The following is a 17,793-nucleotide window of genomic DNA, read 5'->3' on the forward strand; positions in this document are numbered from 1 at the left end:
ACTGTATATTTAGTGAGACATATTGCACTCTGTGTTGGAAGAATAATTTCATGAGAACATTTTCAGCAAGACAAATTAAATGCATTTTGTGTGATGGAATAAGAAAAGCATTTTTTTGGTCTTCTCAAGATATTTCATTAAAGTAGCAATGGTTAGACATGTAACTGTATATGCAATATCTCCTACTGATACAGCAAGTGACAGCTAAATACATTGCTACTTCATAAAGAATATAATATATATATATATATATATATATATATATATATATATATATATATATATATATATATATATATATATATATATATATATATATATATATATATATATATATATATATATATATATATATATATATATATATATATATATATATATATATATGTGTGAATATAATACACACCTGAGAGTGACAGCACCACGAGCATGGATCAGACTACAGTGAGATGAAGACACACCTGAACCAACAACATATATATCTGCATTGTCCCCACAGCCAACAACAGAGGCACCATTCTGAGGAGAGAGAAGGACTTATATTGTATAATATACTATACTAACCTTACTGTATCTATGTTTTCTACAAACTGCAATACTGTACACTTAATCAAAAAGCACATGCCAATTTAACTAATTATTTTTGTTCCTCATGTTCTTTTCAAGAATATTGTAAATTCTGACAAAATGCTTGAAGATTTAGTTATTTCTTATAAAAATGTTGCTTAGGAGTGTTTGAGAATGTCTGATTTTAGTCTTTTCTCATATTTTTGTTGTCAGATTGATGAGTGATACCATTATTTCTTACTTCTTTTTTAATACCACAAATGCAGAATACAATACACCATGTTCCATAAATATCTAAAGTAGGTTTTTACAGAAAATTTACTTTTACTTTGCACCATCTTTATTTTACACAAATGCACACAAAAGTTTCTTACCTGAATATGATATATGATAATGCTGGAAGAATGAGTGTCATCAAGGGTGTTGAGCAAATAAGGCAACTCTGTTTCAACAATAATATCGCGTGGGCCACACGAACTCTGAACGGCTTCTGTACTACTAATTGATGAAGTCGAACGGTTCAAGCCATGTTTGATACTTGAGCTGCGACCAACAGGAGCACTTTTTCTTCTAACTCTCTTGTGGTCTTTTGATTGTTCTTTATGTAGGTGCTCAATCCAATCTCTTGTAAGATCTGAGGTAGATGCATGGGAGATGATGTCCAGTAAAGTTGTTTTGCTTGTTCCAAGTGGCTTCATAATTGATGGCTGAAGGAAAATCCAATTGATTCAGGTTACAGTGGAGTATAATGTACAGCATCACATACTTAAAGATCTTCATGAGAAAAGCACATTAATCAATTCAGCTCTTCAGGTTACATAACAAATATGAGTAGACTAAACTGTATATCCATTAATTCATTATCTACTTCAGACAGTTGCATGGGAAAATACATATGACAAGAGTAACACATAATGACTCAGCTGACACTATGGTCTATAATCAAGCAAAGTTTTCAATGCATCTTGTAAGGGAGAATGTGGATCAATGGTAATCTGATGATGGTGGTTCCCACATACCCTGTATCACAGTGTGCAGGTTATAATTAAAAGGAAAGATGGTTGTAGGGAAAGCAATCTACATTCATAGAGTGAGTAATGAAGAATGAGAAGGAAGCTGATGGTCAGATGTACAGTACTGTATTTCAGTAGTGATGTTGACAAACAGTGAAATGTCAAGTAACTGTTTATTAAAATAAATGATGGATTAGAGTTCCATTTTTATCATAACACAAAGTTTTATTCTTTTGAGAGTACTGAGGTTCGTTACCATTAAGTGTTCTAACTCGGACATCAACACAAACTAGTCTAAATACTTTGTATGATAAATGCAACTTCAAAAATTATCAATTAGATTACAGTAATCTGCCTCCTCAATAAATTCACTGCATAATAACTGGCAACATAGTACTCCAGATATTTCGGGGATTTTTATTTCATGGTCCTCTATTATTCATGGATGACACCCTCGATGTACCCAAAAATGTCTGCAGGTTTTTTAAAGTTGCCAGCATTTTCGCGGCTAGGACAGGGAGCCATTCGTTCTAGAGACAGAAATTTCCTTTACCTGTATTGTATATACAAGTATGTGTGTGTGTCTGTGTGTGTGTGTGTGTAGACACACACACACAAAACACTTATAAATAAATAATAAAGAGAAAATCCTCTCACAAATAATCAGAAACAAATTTATTAAAAATGTGAGTCTACCCTCAATTCTACTCCATGCTTTATTAATAACAAAGCGCAGAGTAGCATTGAGGGTAGACTGTCACATTTTTAATAAATTTGATTCTGACAATTTGTGAGAGGATTTTCCCATTATCATTTATTTGTATGTATTTTGAGTGTGTGTGTGTGTGTCTACACACACACACTCACACGTATATACAATACAGGTAAAAGAAATAATTGTCCTAAGAGCAAACACATACATAAAGGGAATATACATTTCTTTGTACACAATGCTCTATTTACTTATGCTACTGACATTCATTCAGGAAGAAGGAATGAGTCCTATTATTTGAAGATCTTAAAGGAAACTGTTTGGTACTAAAGCAAAATGGGGAAAGCAATTCTACAACATACATTCAGAGATCTGTCTTGGGACTTGAAGAAATTACTAAGGCACTGGTAATAGAATGTGAACAACATAGCACACTCAAGAAATAAGACAACTGAATACACATTTCATGAGGAAGCTGGCCCAAAATATTAAAAGAAGATCCTAAGTCCACGTTTGAGTATACTGGGAGCAGATTGAGGGCGAAAGATATTTTATGTCCTCTTAAGGATGAAAACAACTTGGGTTTGGTGGATAAAAATCAGACTGCAGATTCTTTATATGAATACTACAATACTTTAACTCTCTAATTAAGCTATTAATACTACTGTAAGAAAGAGCTAATGACAGTATGCATTTACAAAAGTGACCTGTTTTGATAATTTCATACCTTGGCATCACACAATAATCTTCTTAGAGCAGCTACTTCTCTCTTTAGGCTCCTAATGGTGGCTGTTCCAGTATCAAGGTTCACCACAGGCATGTTGACAATGCAACGTGCACGGGTGGCATACCGAAGTGTGGAAACACTCTCGGCAAAACTAGTACTGGAGGGGGATACAGCTGAAAGGTAAAGAAATATTATAATGTTGATGACGACACCACTACACCGCTGTTATTTAAATAAACTATAAAAATTTAACTTCATAAGCAGAATTTATTCCCAATATAATTCTTAAGAGGGAAGATTTTACATAAACTGTACAGTGTTAGAGCTATTTGCATCACTTTTTAGAATAAGATCCATTATTAATTTTCTTCATTCTTGTTTAATATGTAAAATGAAGATAACATTTTTAAACAAACATGGGAGTATCACACAAAGGCAATAATTAAAAGTAATTAATCAAGTCTATCAATCCCACCACTAGGCCTTCATTATCTGAAATTTGACCAACTTGTCGCTCTTAATACTTACTTGCAATCATTAAAGTTTTAGCATTGCCACCTAAAGTGTCCTTCAGTAGCCAGGTGAGGACAGAATCTCTGTAAGGTATAAATGGTAATCTTGAACTCCTCCTCTGGCTGTGTGCAGGCATTCCTTCAGTCATTGCCGTAGTAGAGTGAGAGTGGGCATAAGTGGGGCGGGAAGAGGTGCTGTTCAGGGAGAGGTTAGACCCGAGCAGAGATCCAGCTATGGTCGAGCCTATTGCCGCTCCACGTTCAGCTGCAAGATAAAGTACCCTAAGTAAGCACCAAAAGCCTTTTTACAGAATACCTAAAAAATCTAAATTTATATCCATCTTCTCTGTAATGTTTAATTCTTTATAAAACTATCAATGATTGACCAACTGGAAGAGATAACATCATCATGCTCAGAAATTGAATATAAGAATTATGCAATACATCCTGCTAAGGACACACTAATATATAAAAGCAAACTTCCCCAAATTTATGCAGTTATTTACAACATGCAGAATAAAATCTAAAGATCAATTTATGTTTTAGTTTGTTTAGATTATCCACATATCAAACTAATAAAAATTCCTGTTCAAATAAGAAGAAATTTGATCTTTCCAGAGGTAATATCAATTTACTGTAACTTACTCACTCACTCATTCACACCTTTTTTTATACACTTTAAACTAATTTTACTACAGGTACCTCTTGCTTCTCAATTCCTCCTCACCTCTCTGACTACTAATCACTCACCCTCTTTCTCTTTTCCTTTTCTCCATTTTAACCATTCTATCTATTTCCTCATCAGTGGTCCTGTACAGTCTAAGAAATTGGTATTTTCCCAGCTTTAGTCAAAGAATAATGAGACCTGGTGAATTATACTGAATGCATAACCACGACTACATCTGTTCAGTTGATACGCCTGGCTAGATATGAACTTTGAGTTGTTCAATGTAAGATGGTTTGAAATATTGTAGCGGACTTAATATTCTAGTTGTGGAATATGGACAAATACACCCTATAATGAAGGATCCTTGGAGAAAGTAAGTAATTATATAAATCAATGGCATAACTGGCTACTCCAGGCCTGCCAACAGTTCACAAGGTACACTGCCTGGTATGTGCATCAGGTGGTTCAACTTTTCCGCAATGTATTAGCCAAAATTTGGGAGCACATTACAGTACTGCAGTTGTTTCTTAAACTGTTCATATCATCACAATATTTCATACTCTTACTTTGTCACTCACATCTTTGCAATACTGTACAACAATGTCCATCTGACCATTACTTATAGCTGTATCTCCCTTTTGGTTGTATCATGTCTCTCTAAAGACTGTGCCATACGTCCTCTCTTGACTATACAGTTTTCACCTTAACAGGTTTAGTTCCTGATTAACTGATCAGAAATTTAAATACTGCTTGAGGCTTACAAGCAATCCAACTCTTCAAGAGACCTATGGCTCCCTTTCCCACAGTGTAAGAAATCTTATGAAGAATAGTAACACCTGCTTATTTCAACTGATGATTATATACCCTAATGCTAGCTTAACCTAATCTACCCCCTCCATTTGGCATTAGGTTGTCTAATCATTAGATGAAATAAAACTGGGGATGGAGGAGAAATTTTCATAAAATTTGTGTAAGTTAACCTACTCAAAAAGAAACCTTACAACCCCTATAGCTTTACAATTTTCCTCTTTCACAATACTTGTCAAGAATTGAGCAACTTCATTCTCTCTAATCTATATTGTGTGCATGATTACTTGTGTATCTGTTTGCTGTCTACAACTACAGTTTTGAAGACAGAGTTGAAATTTGACTGGGATACGGACATGTACAATACTGTACACCAGAAGTTCCTGAATTTTGAATTTTGGGGGGTTGACCCCACAGAATCCAAACCCCACCCACAAATGCAAAATCCCTTAATAAAAGCATGTCTCACATGGATATACTATAGGACTCCTAAAACATCATCCCTTATTTTTTCACACCACTGAGTATAATAAAATGATCTACAGTTCTGGCAGTGATGGAAATATCAATGAGTTCTTTTTGTGTTTTTAAAATATTTTTTTTTAGCTATATTTATTTTTAGTTTCCCTTAATGTTTCAAACATTGAAATATTGAGTCTGCCCAACACATAACACTTAAGGTGAAACCAATTTAGCTATTATGCTGTTATTTGTTAATATGACTCTAGTGCTTTATTTTCTATATTTCTTGTCATTCAAATACCTGTACTGTAAATTTAAACTTTATACAGCAAGTATTTATTGAATACTGCAGTAAACTTTAAATCCGCATGATGTAAATTTCCTTTCTTGGAATCATTTTCATACACCTCATGTGAACCTTTATACTGTAATCTAGCAATGATTAATTATAAAAACCTATATATGTTACCTGTATACCTGCATTCAATTAACTTTGTGTGCTGTACTTTATTACACCAAGCTTAAACATTCTGATAATTATTCCTTGAAAAAAAAAAAAATAATAAAATTTGGTTCAAACAATCTTAAGGAAACTACCTAAGCGTAAAAAACTACAACTTATTCCAATAAGAATTCTATTCAATAGAACACTAATAACACAAGCAGAGAATGGCTGAACATGCAGATTGGGAAATCACATAACCTACCACAACAGATACAGCCTCGGGCCTTGTGGACAGCTGCACAATGATGGTAAGACAATGTGAGTACTAAACCAACCTCCTACAGTACTTACATTTTTCCCATTCTAAACAATGTACAGTACTCATCATAACAAAAACAAGACATAAATACATTCAAGGTTGTTAGTGCATGGAAAAAAATGAGAGATGGGAGGATTAAAAAAAAAAAAAGTACTATACAGTACAGAACTGTATTAGCTATTCATACAGGTAAGGCATCCCCAATACCGTTGGACTATTTGTCTGCGAGAGATGTATGTTGAAGCTATTTCCTGTAAATGTTAATGGCATTCAAGAAATTTTTTGATAGATACCGGTACATTTCCTGAGATACAATTCAAGTGACTAGACCAATAAATCATCATCCTCATATTCATTGGATAATCCAGAGTAATTCTCAGATGATCATCATACTGTACTTGGTTCACTGTGCAGTACACCCTTATTTTACACAAATTCTATTTCAGTGGATTTTGTGGAATACAATACAGTACATGACATTCTTTTACCAGTACAGTTTATATTTTTTTTAAACATATCATCATTCAATATACAGTAATATAACTCGCAATACTATCAATTGCAGTACAATGTACATACAAAAATTATTTGCCCCCCAAAATATAAAAATACTTAATCTGTTTTAAGTTTTGTGAAGTGTAACAAAACAGACAGTATAAAAGCTGAGTCAGTACAGCATCCATTTACATTTATTAGTCCTGTAACTGCCATTAGTATGTACATTCCCGCACAATAATCTTTAGACTCTCGTGTGCAGACAGTGACACCTGACATTTATTGTTGTTTACTACACATAGTTGTAAAATTCTGTGAATGAATCTGGGGTTTAATGACTGAGCAGTTCCTGCAATATACAGTACATCAAACTCATATGTTCCTTATCACTTACAGGAAATCCTCAACACACTATTTGTCAAGCATCAGTTGGACTTTCTATACTGTACATGTTTATGACATTTTCTTGAATTGTATATTAATATGTTCTATATGTATAAATTTCAGCTAGAGAGAGAACAACAGGCTTGCCAATGTCAGTCATTATGACTACCCCAGCATGTGGGATTTTTTATATTTTTTTGTCAACAAAATTTTATACATGTATTAATGTCTTTGACATTTCCATTTTTAATGCTCCTCTTCAAAATTATTCTCTACTTAATCAATCTTTTACAATCCCTTGGTATGTAAACCATATACTGCATACAGTACCTGTACAGTACAGTACAGTACAGTGAAATTAATTTGTTGTATACGGGTTTGGCAATGAGTGAATGAGGTGCCCCCTCTCCCTTACCCCCACTACTACACCAATGGCTCGTCTACCACAACATTATTACAACCACATCCATATCCTGATGCCTTAACAAAGAGTAGGAATGCATCTCCTCATATGTGAAACAAATTATTACAAACAGTGCGTTTGCTAACTACCAATGCAAATTCACGTTACACACACACACACACAACAACTCTACTTTTCACTTTCACTTTTATCCTCGTCACCACTGATTGGCTCGTTAGCAGTTTGAGCGGCTGGTCACGTCTCTGTTAAGCATTGTTGGCATGTGCTGGCTCCAGAATATATCTGTACCTGCTCCAGTGCTGATAAAGTCTGGTCTTGAAAGTACTCACACTCAGTGCTGTCACAACACTCTCTGGAAGATTGTTCCAAGAGTTTACAATCTGCCAGAGAGTGTTCTGATGGCACTGTACATTACAGTACACGATTTCTAGTTTTCTAAGTGTTTTAGTATTTTATTTAAGATCTTGTTAGTCGTTGATGTTAGATTTTTTTTTTTTTTTTAGGATTTCCTTTAAGTGATAGATTAGGAGCAAGAGTTTGGTGTGTGTGTTGCAGGAACTGCTCAGCCACTAAATCTCAGATTCATTCACAAAATTTTACAATTATTTGTAGTAAACACAATGATAAATGTCAGGTGTCGCTATCTCCTCACGGGTGTCCTAAGCTTATTATGCGGACCTGTACATTACAGTACAGTAATTTGTGTATTTATTTATGATACAGTACAGTAATTTAATTTATCACAAGAAATATAAAAGTATAAAATCTTTATAGTACTGTATTTCCTTACAGAAAAATAGATTTGGGGGAATTGTACCATGCCTTTGATAACCATGAAAGTAACAAGTTATTTCTCATAAAAAGTTCAGCTTTATTCTTGCAAATTTAACAGATACAGCATTAGGTTTTCCAAGTACTGTACTGTATGTAACTCTTATAAAACAGAGGGCATACTGCACAGTAGGCACTGTACAATACTTTATTTTACTGGTCCGAACATATGCATGGTGATTGAGAGTGAGAACCATGCTTACTTTTCTCTTAATTTATGAACAGAACTGCTTAATCACAAACAAATATTCCCATTACCACTGGGATACAGGATAGTACAAATAGTCTCTGGCAAATATGAAAGCAAGATGATCGATCTACAGGAACCAGTTGCTGGCAAGGGCTAATAAGGAGTCAACATTTGGTCAGAAAATGAAAGAAACAAGAGCTTACATGCTGAGTTCTATTTTCAGTTTCATGTTAAATGTACAGGGACATACCATAGAGATCAGTCTCCTTGTGTCCCCACCATGTGGTACAGAAATGCAGTACAAGTTAAAGATGATAATTAGCTTCTTCATAAATATAGGGGGATATATATAATGAAGTGTCCACATGAACAAGCAGTCATGATTAACACACATTATTGCTATACTAGTGTTATCATCTACATGTGGGTATCGTAAGCATAAATGACTGAAAGTAGATAGTGTAAGTTAACTATTGACAACCAATCAAGTCAGTTTTCCATAACAAATAAATTTGTCCTAAGATAAGGACAGATTTATGAAATGGCCTTTAAATGAAAACTTAGTCAGCAAAAAATTCCAGCACCTAATCTATATACTCTATGTTCAATATACTGTACACCTGGAATATGTCTGAAAAAATATGCAAGGCATATAATATTTTGTGATAAGACCCTGAAAGCAATCAAGGTCATGGGTAAATCAGGGAAGGTTAAATGTTCAGGGAAAAGAAGAACTAAACAGTACAGTACTGTACTTAAACAAGAGCATTCAAAATTTTAAGTTAATACTGTAATTTGAGACAATGTCAAGATATATCATCTGAGTGCTCAGATACCTAGGATATGCAGAAAGTTCATTTCATACAAGTTTACAGCTACAGACAATACAGCTCACTGAAGAATGACTGAGCACATGTGTTTCAGATCTGAAGTAAATTAGATAAGGCACATCAAAGTATTTCAAAACATATAGTTTTCAATCTTCTAAAAGAGGAAAATGTCTCCATAACCAATACAGCACACTGCATGATGCTATCGACTGATGAAATATGTTTGACATGTTGTTTAGATAAGGTATCATCCAGAAGTAATGAATCTTTATTAAAAGGAGAAAATGAAAAGTTCCTAAAACCTCCAATGAGAAATGTCATTACAATACTTAAAACTATCAGCATATTTCATGATGTCTGCTTGTTGATATACTGGTACTGTATTACCGAAGAACAACATCTTACCCAGAATTGGTGACAATTTAAAACTAAATTAGTGCCTAAATTGTCACATACAAAAAACACACCACACCAACATACTACAGTACATGATTCCCTCACAAACGTAAGGCGTATCCATTTAAGTGCTCTTGTGGTGTCGAATAAAAATGAGGTGAAAAAATAAACAAGACAACACCATATCAGACGATACCTGTTAGAGAACAACTATAATGTACTGTATTAACATTGTTTCACAACAAAAGCTTATCACCAACTGTGCACTAAAACTAATGAAATTCAAGAAACTGTACCCAAGGCCTAAGGCAACAGCTTGGAGCGAATTTCGTAAAGAGTCTTAAATTTGTTCTTTCCGTATATGTTTAGAGTTTACTAAACTCTTTAAAAAAGTTATTGTCTTAAATTATAATTAGTAAATGAGTTACACAATATGAAAAAAAACACAAAAACATGCAGCCTGTACCAAAATTAATACTGTAGTTAGTATTTGTTATTCCACAGAACAGTCAAACATATTACCTAATGCAGATATGACATTGCCAAGTGTCACAAGGGAACGATTAATGCTGGCACCCTCAGTTAGGCGTGCCTTGTCCACTTCTTCATTGGCTCGTTCACTGTTAGGAACACACACACACAAAATAAATAAAATCAGCAAAAGTAATATTATAAGTTCTAAACTGTACAAATCCTTTTTTCATATGTAGTTTGCAGTTACTGTACTAGATAATTTTGTACTTACAGTATAGGGTATCATAAAATGATGCATTGTATATCAAATAGATTCATATATAGTTAAAGCATAGAAAAATTTTCAGTCAAATACAGTATACATGTACTTCAAAATTATAGTAATTATTACTGCAAATAATCACATTAACATTCATAAATATCTGAGATATGATTAAAAAACTGGAGCGGTTTACCTCCCAGCTAGATCAACCAAGGTGAGAGTAGAACGAGTGTGTGCTGCTGGCTGAGTCACATCCAAGGTCAACAAGGCATGTGACCTGGAGGAGTGTGCATGAGAGGCTGTAGAGGCTACACTACGACTTGCCCGCCCACGCTCTAGTAATGACCACGCAACACCCGTATCAGTTACCGGGTGGCGCGTCACACCTGAAAAACAACAATTAATACACATATAATTATTTACAAGGCCAAAAAATGGTTTAACTATGGAGAAGTATTGTGTCTTCTTCTGTGTAATTATTATTAAAACCAAGTACAGTACTAAGTATTGTAATACTGTAGTAGTATTAAGGAACGATTAACTGGAACAGCACAGAAATTATGGAATTACTGTTCTACATTTCTGTCTGGCAGCGCATGAAAAAATTATTCCTGATACAAAAATTCCAAATTCCAACAGCACTAAACTATGACTGACACACCAGAAGGAATTTTACTTTTAATACATAATACTATAAGCCTCTATTTTTTTCCTCTTTACTTTACATTCCATTTAAACTCTGACTCTTAAGTCTAGTGAGGACCTACATGGCTCTAAAACCCTAAGCTTGAGACAGGGTAGACCCTTTTCACTAACACTGAATCTACAGATATGCAAAACTTTCACAACAATATTGACAAATGAGGCCCTCCAAGTGAAGAAAAGACAAAAGACTTAAGATGCATTTATCATGGCATTACAGTACAGGTATTGTACTTGTTTCAAAGTTGAGAAAATTCAAATACCGGTAAGCTTTCTGGTCATCCTCCTCATAAATGTATACCGGTATCCAAAATCATGACTTAAAATATTACAGACACCAAAATGTCACAAGGACTATCTATATTGTAGAGTATGTACTGAGATTTTAAGCAAAATTATATTTTACAGCACAAACTACAAGGCTAACCTCTTGGTGTTCGTCTAATAAAAAAAAAAATAATAATCTCAAGATTGAAATGAATGTATGTATCTACAGGTACAGAAGTACATCAATAACAACACAAAAAAGTGAAAAATTGCAATTAAAAAAATCACAGGGGCTGAGTAATTAGTTAAAAAAGTAGTTGAATTTCCTCATGAATCATTAGAACCAGTAATTACCAAAACTTTCACTTTTTCACCACAGATCCTTAAAAAGAATCTCAAGAACTATCTCAAATTGTACTAAAGTTTTGAGTAAATTTAATTTTACGCTCCTTTTTTTTCTCTCATGACTGGAATTGAATGTCTATCTACTTTAGTACTTCGAGAATAGCACAAAAACACCAAAAATTGCTTATGAAAAATCACAGGAGCGAAGTAATTAGTGTTGTAAATCTAACTGAATTTCCCAAGTCATTAGGGCGAGTACTGTAATTACCCAAATTTAAACTCCCTTTACCACAGATCCTTAATCAGAATGTTGAGCACAACCTATACAGAATTGTAAAACAGCATAATAATTAAATTGATAACAATACTTGATTTCCTATACAAATGTACTGTATTTAACTGTACGTACTGTACACTTTCTAAGTCTTACCATCAACGTAGGGGCCTGTGTGAGGATGTTCCCTGACACGCAAAGTCTTTCCTGGGTCACAATCTGTCAGCAGGTCACGAACACGCTCATTGTAGATCTCAACCAGGCTGCAAAAAGTTCCATGTACATAGATCTTAATTTTAATTCTCTTTATTATATCGAGCCTTAATTTTCATATATGCAACTTAAATATTTAATCCCAATAATAACTTGGGCGTGATTATTTATCTCCAATTAAAATTGCACGTATAATATATTGCATCATATTTTGACATTACCACTAGAAAACAAAATATCAGCAGCTAAGAATAAAAATGCTTCACACACATGCACCAATATTTTTGTGTAAAGAGCACACAGCAAAGAACCGGCACTCTGCGGAAGACAAACCTGAGGGAGAGAGTGAAGTCCTGAGCACACAGGTCATCAGGGCTGTACCTCTCCTGCAGGCGAGTGAGCAATCCCTGGCACATCCTTGGTGCTAACCCGGGCGCCTCCTGGAGGTAAAGACGTCATGTAATAAAGCTGCTTAATTAAGAAGTCAGTTCTGTTAATCTAATAAAGTAAAACAGCATTGTAATTATTTACCAGAAGGAAAACTAAAACCTGTTACTCCATATTTACTATACCCTGTACTGTATACAGTTATGTAGTATAAGCATTGTGTTTGTTGTTGTTTTAATATATTTAGGTGCTTTAACTATCAAGGTCTCTAAGAATATTTATCATAATTTTAAATACAATAATTGCTTTCTAGTGTAAAAACTAAGATATGTAAAAGATGTTGAATCAAAATGGTGGAATGTGAGGAAATCTGGCTGGTGAGTTTAAGTGCAATATTGTCCAGTGTTGGATTTGTCCTATTACTACTACTACAGTCACACAGACATCATACATCATTATATATATATATATATATATATATATATATATATATATATATATATATATATATATATATATATATATATATATATATATATATATATATATATATATATATATATATATATATATATATATATATAGCCGTAATATACACATTAAATATATCATAAATAAATTTGCTGTGCTAAGACTACGCACAACAAAAAAAGAAAGAAAAATAAAACAAACACTAACAAAAGTACGAGAAAGAAATCACTGCATAAACGAGTGTGTGAATGTATGTAATGGAGATAATAATCCGTACACAATACAAGTTTACAGGATGTATAGTAAGTGACCTTGTGACCCAGGATGGTGTATGTCTTGCCGGAGCCTGACTGGCCGTACGCCAACACACAAGCGTTGTAACCGTACACCGTCGCCGCTTCCACTTCCCGACCCAGCTCACGATATACCTGCAACAACAAAAACAACAGCAACAGTCATTAATGCATCATGACAAAGACTCAGTGTTAATAAGAAACACAGGAATAACCACCTTTTCTTCTTCTTTTCGAGAGGTATATTTTGGGTGAATCCTTCAAACCAATTTAAATTCTAAATCCTGATTTACATTTGATTCGATGGTCAATAAAAGTTTTCAAATTGGATGTACCATGTTGTTCACAAATTTCATAAAATATACACTTCTATTCAAATCGTAAAATATTCTATATAAAAGTGTATTTTCTGGAATTTCTTGTTCTTTTGTAAGTAAGTATTTTCATATTCAAATTTGACCATGGCATATACGAACATCTTTACTCACATGGGAGTTCCAGTGCGGTGAAAAACGACAGACAAACAAAGGAAAGTTCCTTTGGATCATAATCAATTTCGCGCTGAGATAACGACAGTAGTACAGTACCTTATTTTGCCAGGGAATTTTACCCAACGACCCGATCAATATTATAATAAAATGTCGAGAACACGTGGCAGGATTTGCGAGGAGACTTGCTAGGTGGTTAACTGTGAGGGAATGTAACTTTCAACTCATTATTTAGGTTTTGACTGTCAACAATTTCTTACTCACCTTCATTTACTCACATAACACTGAAATATTGCGGAAATTGGCGTAAATCAAGTCACTGGACTCATTTTCCCGTGATAATGTAAGGTCTTGTGTCACGAGGTTGCCGCCAAAACAAGATACGATACCACAAGGCAAGAGTTCCTATCTCGGGCACCCATTGTTGTTGTTCAGCTTAGGTACTTAAGTAAGGTTAAATAGCTTCTGATAAGATTACTGCCATCATGCAAGGCCTATCTTAGCCTATGAACAAAATATGTTCCTCGCTTCTTTTTGTGCTTGGTTGAGACCGGTCAAAGTTCAAGGTCACAAGGTCATTCAGCAGTCTTTTAGTTTCTACCTACAAAACCTTTAGGTATAGTGTCAGTTTGAAGTGATCTCTCTCTCTCTCTCTCTCTCTCTCTCTCCAATACACGTTTTTACCATCATCTTCAATCCTTCCTGACAAAGGACAAGTTACACAAGTATTGGAAAACACAGATGATTGGTACGACCACCCAGGCTGTGCACGATTTCATTCATCATAATTTGTTTCACTGAAAATAATGGACTCCCTCTCCACCCTCCACCCACAACCCCACTCGTCACGACAACCTCCCTCTCACCCTAACCTCCTTCCTATTCCATCCCATCCTCATTTTCCCTGCCCTCTCCTACATTTTCTCCTCCCTAACCTTCCCCTTCTCCTCCCTCTATTTCCTTTTCCCTTCCTCTTTTATTTCCTCCCTCCCCATCTTCTTCCCCAGTCTATCCTTCTTCCTTTCTTTCGGCTTCTTTTTCCCTTTCCCTCTTCCTCTTCTTGCCATCCCTGTTTCTTCTTCTCCACTGCCACCCTCCCATTCCCCAACCCCTTCATCTACTCCCCTGTCCTACACCCCCCCCCCGCACTTTCCTCTGTTGCGGTGAGGTTAAATGTGAGGAGGAGGCGAGGAGGCCGGGGGCCACACCTCCACCAGTCTACGGACATCACCCCCCAAGGTTTACTTACATCAGCAACAACAACAACTCGTCTCTCACCAACACAATAAAACCCGACTTATGTTGTGTATTTTGTATTAATTCATATATATATATATATATAGAGCTAAACTAACCTAATTTACCCTAAATTAACTTAAACCTAATCTTAACCTAACCTAAACCTAACCAAACCGAAATTTGGTGACTCATTATGTTAGGTGATGTGGCCGCCAACTAGCGATAAACATTTCGTAAATATTATCAGGTCAGCAAGTCATTAAGTAAAGGTGAGAATTAAGCTTAATGCGTTGAGCTTGACGGTGGTAAACAAACTAACAAACAAGAAACACGTCCATAATAATGTCCATTGATTCTGAATATATATCTTGAAATATATGTTCTTGTACTGTTGTTCTCGAACGGTTAAAACAAATATGAAGTTACTAAGTATATCAGGATAGTAAAAAATATCATCATAATTTCAGAGACATTTACAGTAACATGCATCGACTTTATAAACACGAGGACAAACATTTAACACAGTCATTCTATCCTTACAGCATCATGACAACGTTGATTTAGGCTCAAGGTCGTGGTCCTACTGTGTCAAGCTTCATGTCACAAGGTCAAGGTCCTACTGTGTCAAGCTTCATGTCACAAGGTCAAGGTCCTACTGTGTCAAGCTTCATGTCATAAGGTCAAGGTCCTACTGTGTCAAGCTTCATGTCATAAGGTCAAGGTCCTACTGTGTCAAGCTTCATGTCATAAGGTCAAGGTCCTACTGTGTCAAGCTTCATGTCATAAGGTCAAGGTCCTACTGTGTCAAGCTTCATGTCATAAGGTCAAGGTCCTACTGTGTCAAGCTTCATGTCATAAGGTCAAGGTCCTACTGTGTCAGCTCTTGCAAGGTAGCACCCCGATACTGTGTGTGTGTGTACAGAGTTTGAAATATTTCCATAAGGTGTGTCAAACACAAGCTCACCAACGTCATAACTACAGCTTCAACACAAGGCTATATTCTTGCGTCACGCATTCTTTTCTTCGGGACCAAGTAAACTATTTAGTGCTTTATATTGTATTTGTTATCTATTCATATCGTCTACGTTACCAACACGCGTTGCATAATCACACGCCATATACACGCAGGTAAACAGCCACGTTTACACCTGCCTGCGAGTCCGACACGTGGAGCTCGGTGGCAGGAGGGCCACGGTACATAACATGAATGTTGCCAAATTTAACCATTGACTTACAGTAGTAACCCTGACCTTTGATGTTCTGAACTTTGTCTAGTGATGATACACATTTACGTGACGTTTAATCACATCATATTGCACAGACAGACAGACAGACACACACACATGGATACCACCATTTCTACACATCTCAGGTGAAGGTGGTGAGAAACAAACATAAAAATTTCACAAAGAATTACTCATAATAATATCGCTGTCAACACGAGTCTCACAAATGTTGTCGCCTCTTGACGACTGTGAACCTTATAATAATAATAATAATAATAATAATAATAAAAAAATCTGACAGGGTAACATGGCTGCCTCAGACCAAGAGGGAGACAGACAGACAGACAGACAGACAAGACAGGGGTCAAACGAGTCACACACACACACACACACACACACACACACACACTATTCAGAGGAAGAAAGGTCGACGGATACCCAGACATCCTAACTACAGATGCATACCATCAAGTGTCACTCATACAATAATTACACGTTTCAACAACATATACAAGTCATTCAAGACCTATGCATTAATCACTGTAAAACCAACGTGACACCTCACCAACACACACAAGTAAACACAAGACAAACAAGTTATCCCGGTATGTAATTAATAAAATAATAACATAAGACTTTAGCCTTTAGGTCGTAATGCATGACAAACATTACGGTAAAATATAAGATTATTACAACACACATGACGTAACACACAAGCAGTTACAACACACATGACGTAACACACAAGCAGTTACAACACACATGACGTAACACATAAGCAGTTACAACACACATGACGTAACACACAAGCAGTTACAACACACATAACGTAACACACAAGCAGTTACAACACACATGACGCGCTTTAACATTTACACGTAACTTTGGCGTTACAACACATGACGTAACACACAAGCTTGGTTTCTTACATAACGTAACACACAAGCAGTTACAACACACATGACACACCATACAAGCAGAATTTTAACACACATATGCACAAGCAGTTACAACACACATAACTTATAACACACAAGCAGTTACAACACATAACGTAACACACAAGCAGTTACAACACATGACGTAGCTTACACAACGGACACAACACACACTTGACGTAACACACAAGCAGTTACAACACACAAGCAGTTACAACACACATAACGTAACACACAAAGTTACAACACATGACGTAACAGCCCAGTGGGATGGACAGACAGACAGACAAACATACGAACGGTACAGGTCATGACAGTAGAAAAACAAAAACAAAAACACAGTAACACAAACTTTTCCAGCCAATGTTTCCTAAAAAAAAAAAAAAAAAAAAAAAAAAAACCCTTTGTTTATTTAATTTCCTAATATAGAAAC

The 17,793-nt window shown here is 35.3% G+C and overlaps 1 protein-coding gene across 2 annotated transcripts in view; it reads right to left on the bottom strand.

Moving 5' to 3' along the window:
* Nucleotides 1-17,793, bottom strand: part of LOC121872609 — a 160,818-nt gene that overhangs the window by 39,994 nt on the left and 103,031 nt on the right. For both annotated transcript variants that reach the window (XM_042375475.1, XM_042375474.1), the window contains exons 4-12: nucleotides 13,488-13,604; nucleotides 12,652-12,758; nucleotides 12,262-12,368; nucleotides 10,711-10,903; nucleotides 10,304-10,401; nucleotides 3,548-3,796; nucleotides 3,020-3,192; nucleotides 942-1,274; nucleotides 407-519 (exon numbers count right to left, since the gene is read on the bottom strand). In XM_042375475.1, coding sequence (XP_042231409.1) covers nucleotides 407-519; nucleotides 942-1,274; nucleotides 3,020-3,192; nucleotides 3,548-3,796; nucleotides 10,304-10,401; nucleotides 10,711-10,903; nucleotides 12,262-12,368; nucleotides 12,652-12,758; nucleotides 13,488-13,604 — 1,490 coding nt within the window. The remainder of the gene's footprint in view (nucleotides 1-406; nucleotides 520-941; nucleotides 1,275-3,019; nucleotides 3,193-3,547; nucleotides 3,797-10,303; nucleotides 10,402-10,710; nucleotides 10,904-12,261; nucleotides 12,369-12,651; nucleotides 12,759-13,487; nucleotides 13,605-17,793) is intronic.

Source organism: Homarus americanus, unplaced genomic scaffold (assembly GCF_018991925.1).
Source record: "Homarus americanus isolate GMGI-L3 unplaced genomic scaffold, GMGI_Hamer_2.0 scaffold39155, whole genome shotgun sequence".
Lineage (NCBI taxonomy): Eukaryota > Metazoa > Arthropoda > Malacostraca > Decapoda > Nephropidae > Homarus > Homarus americanus.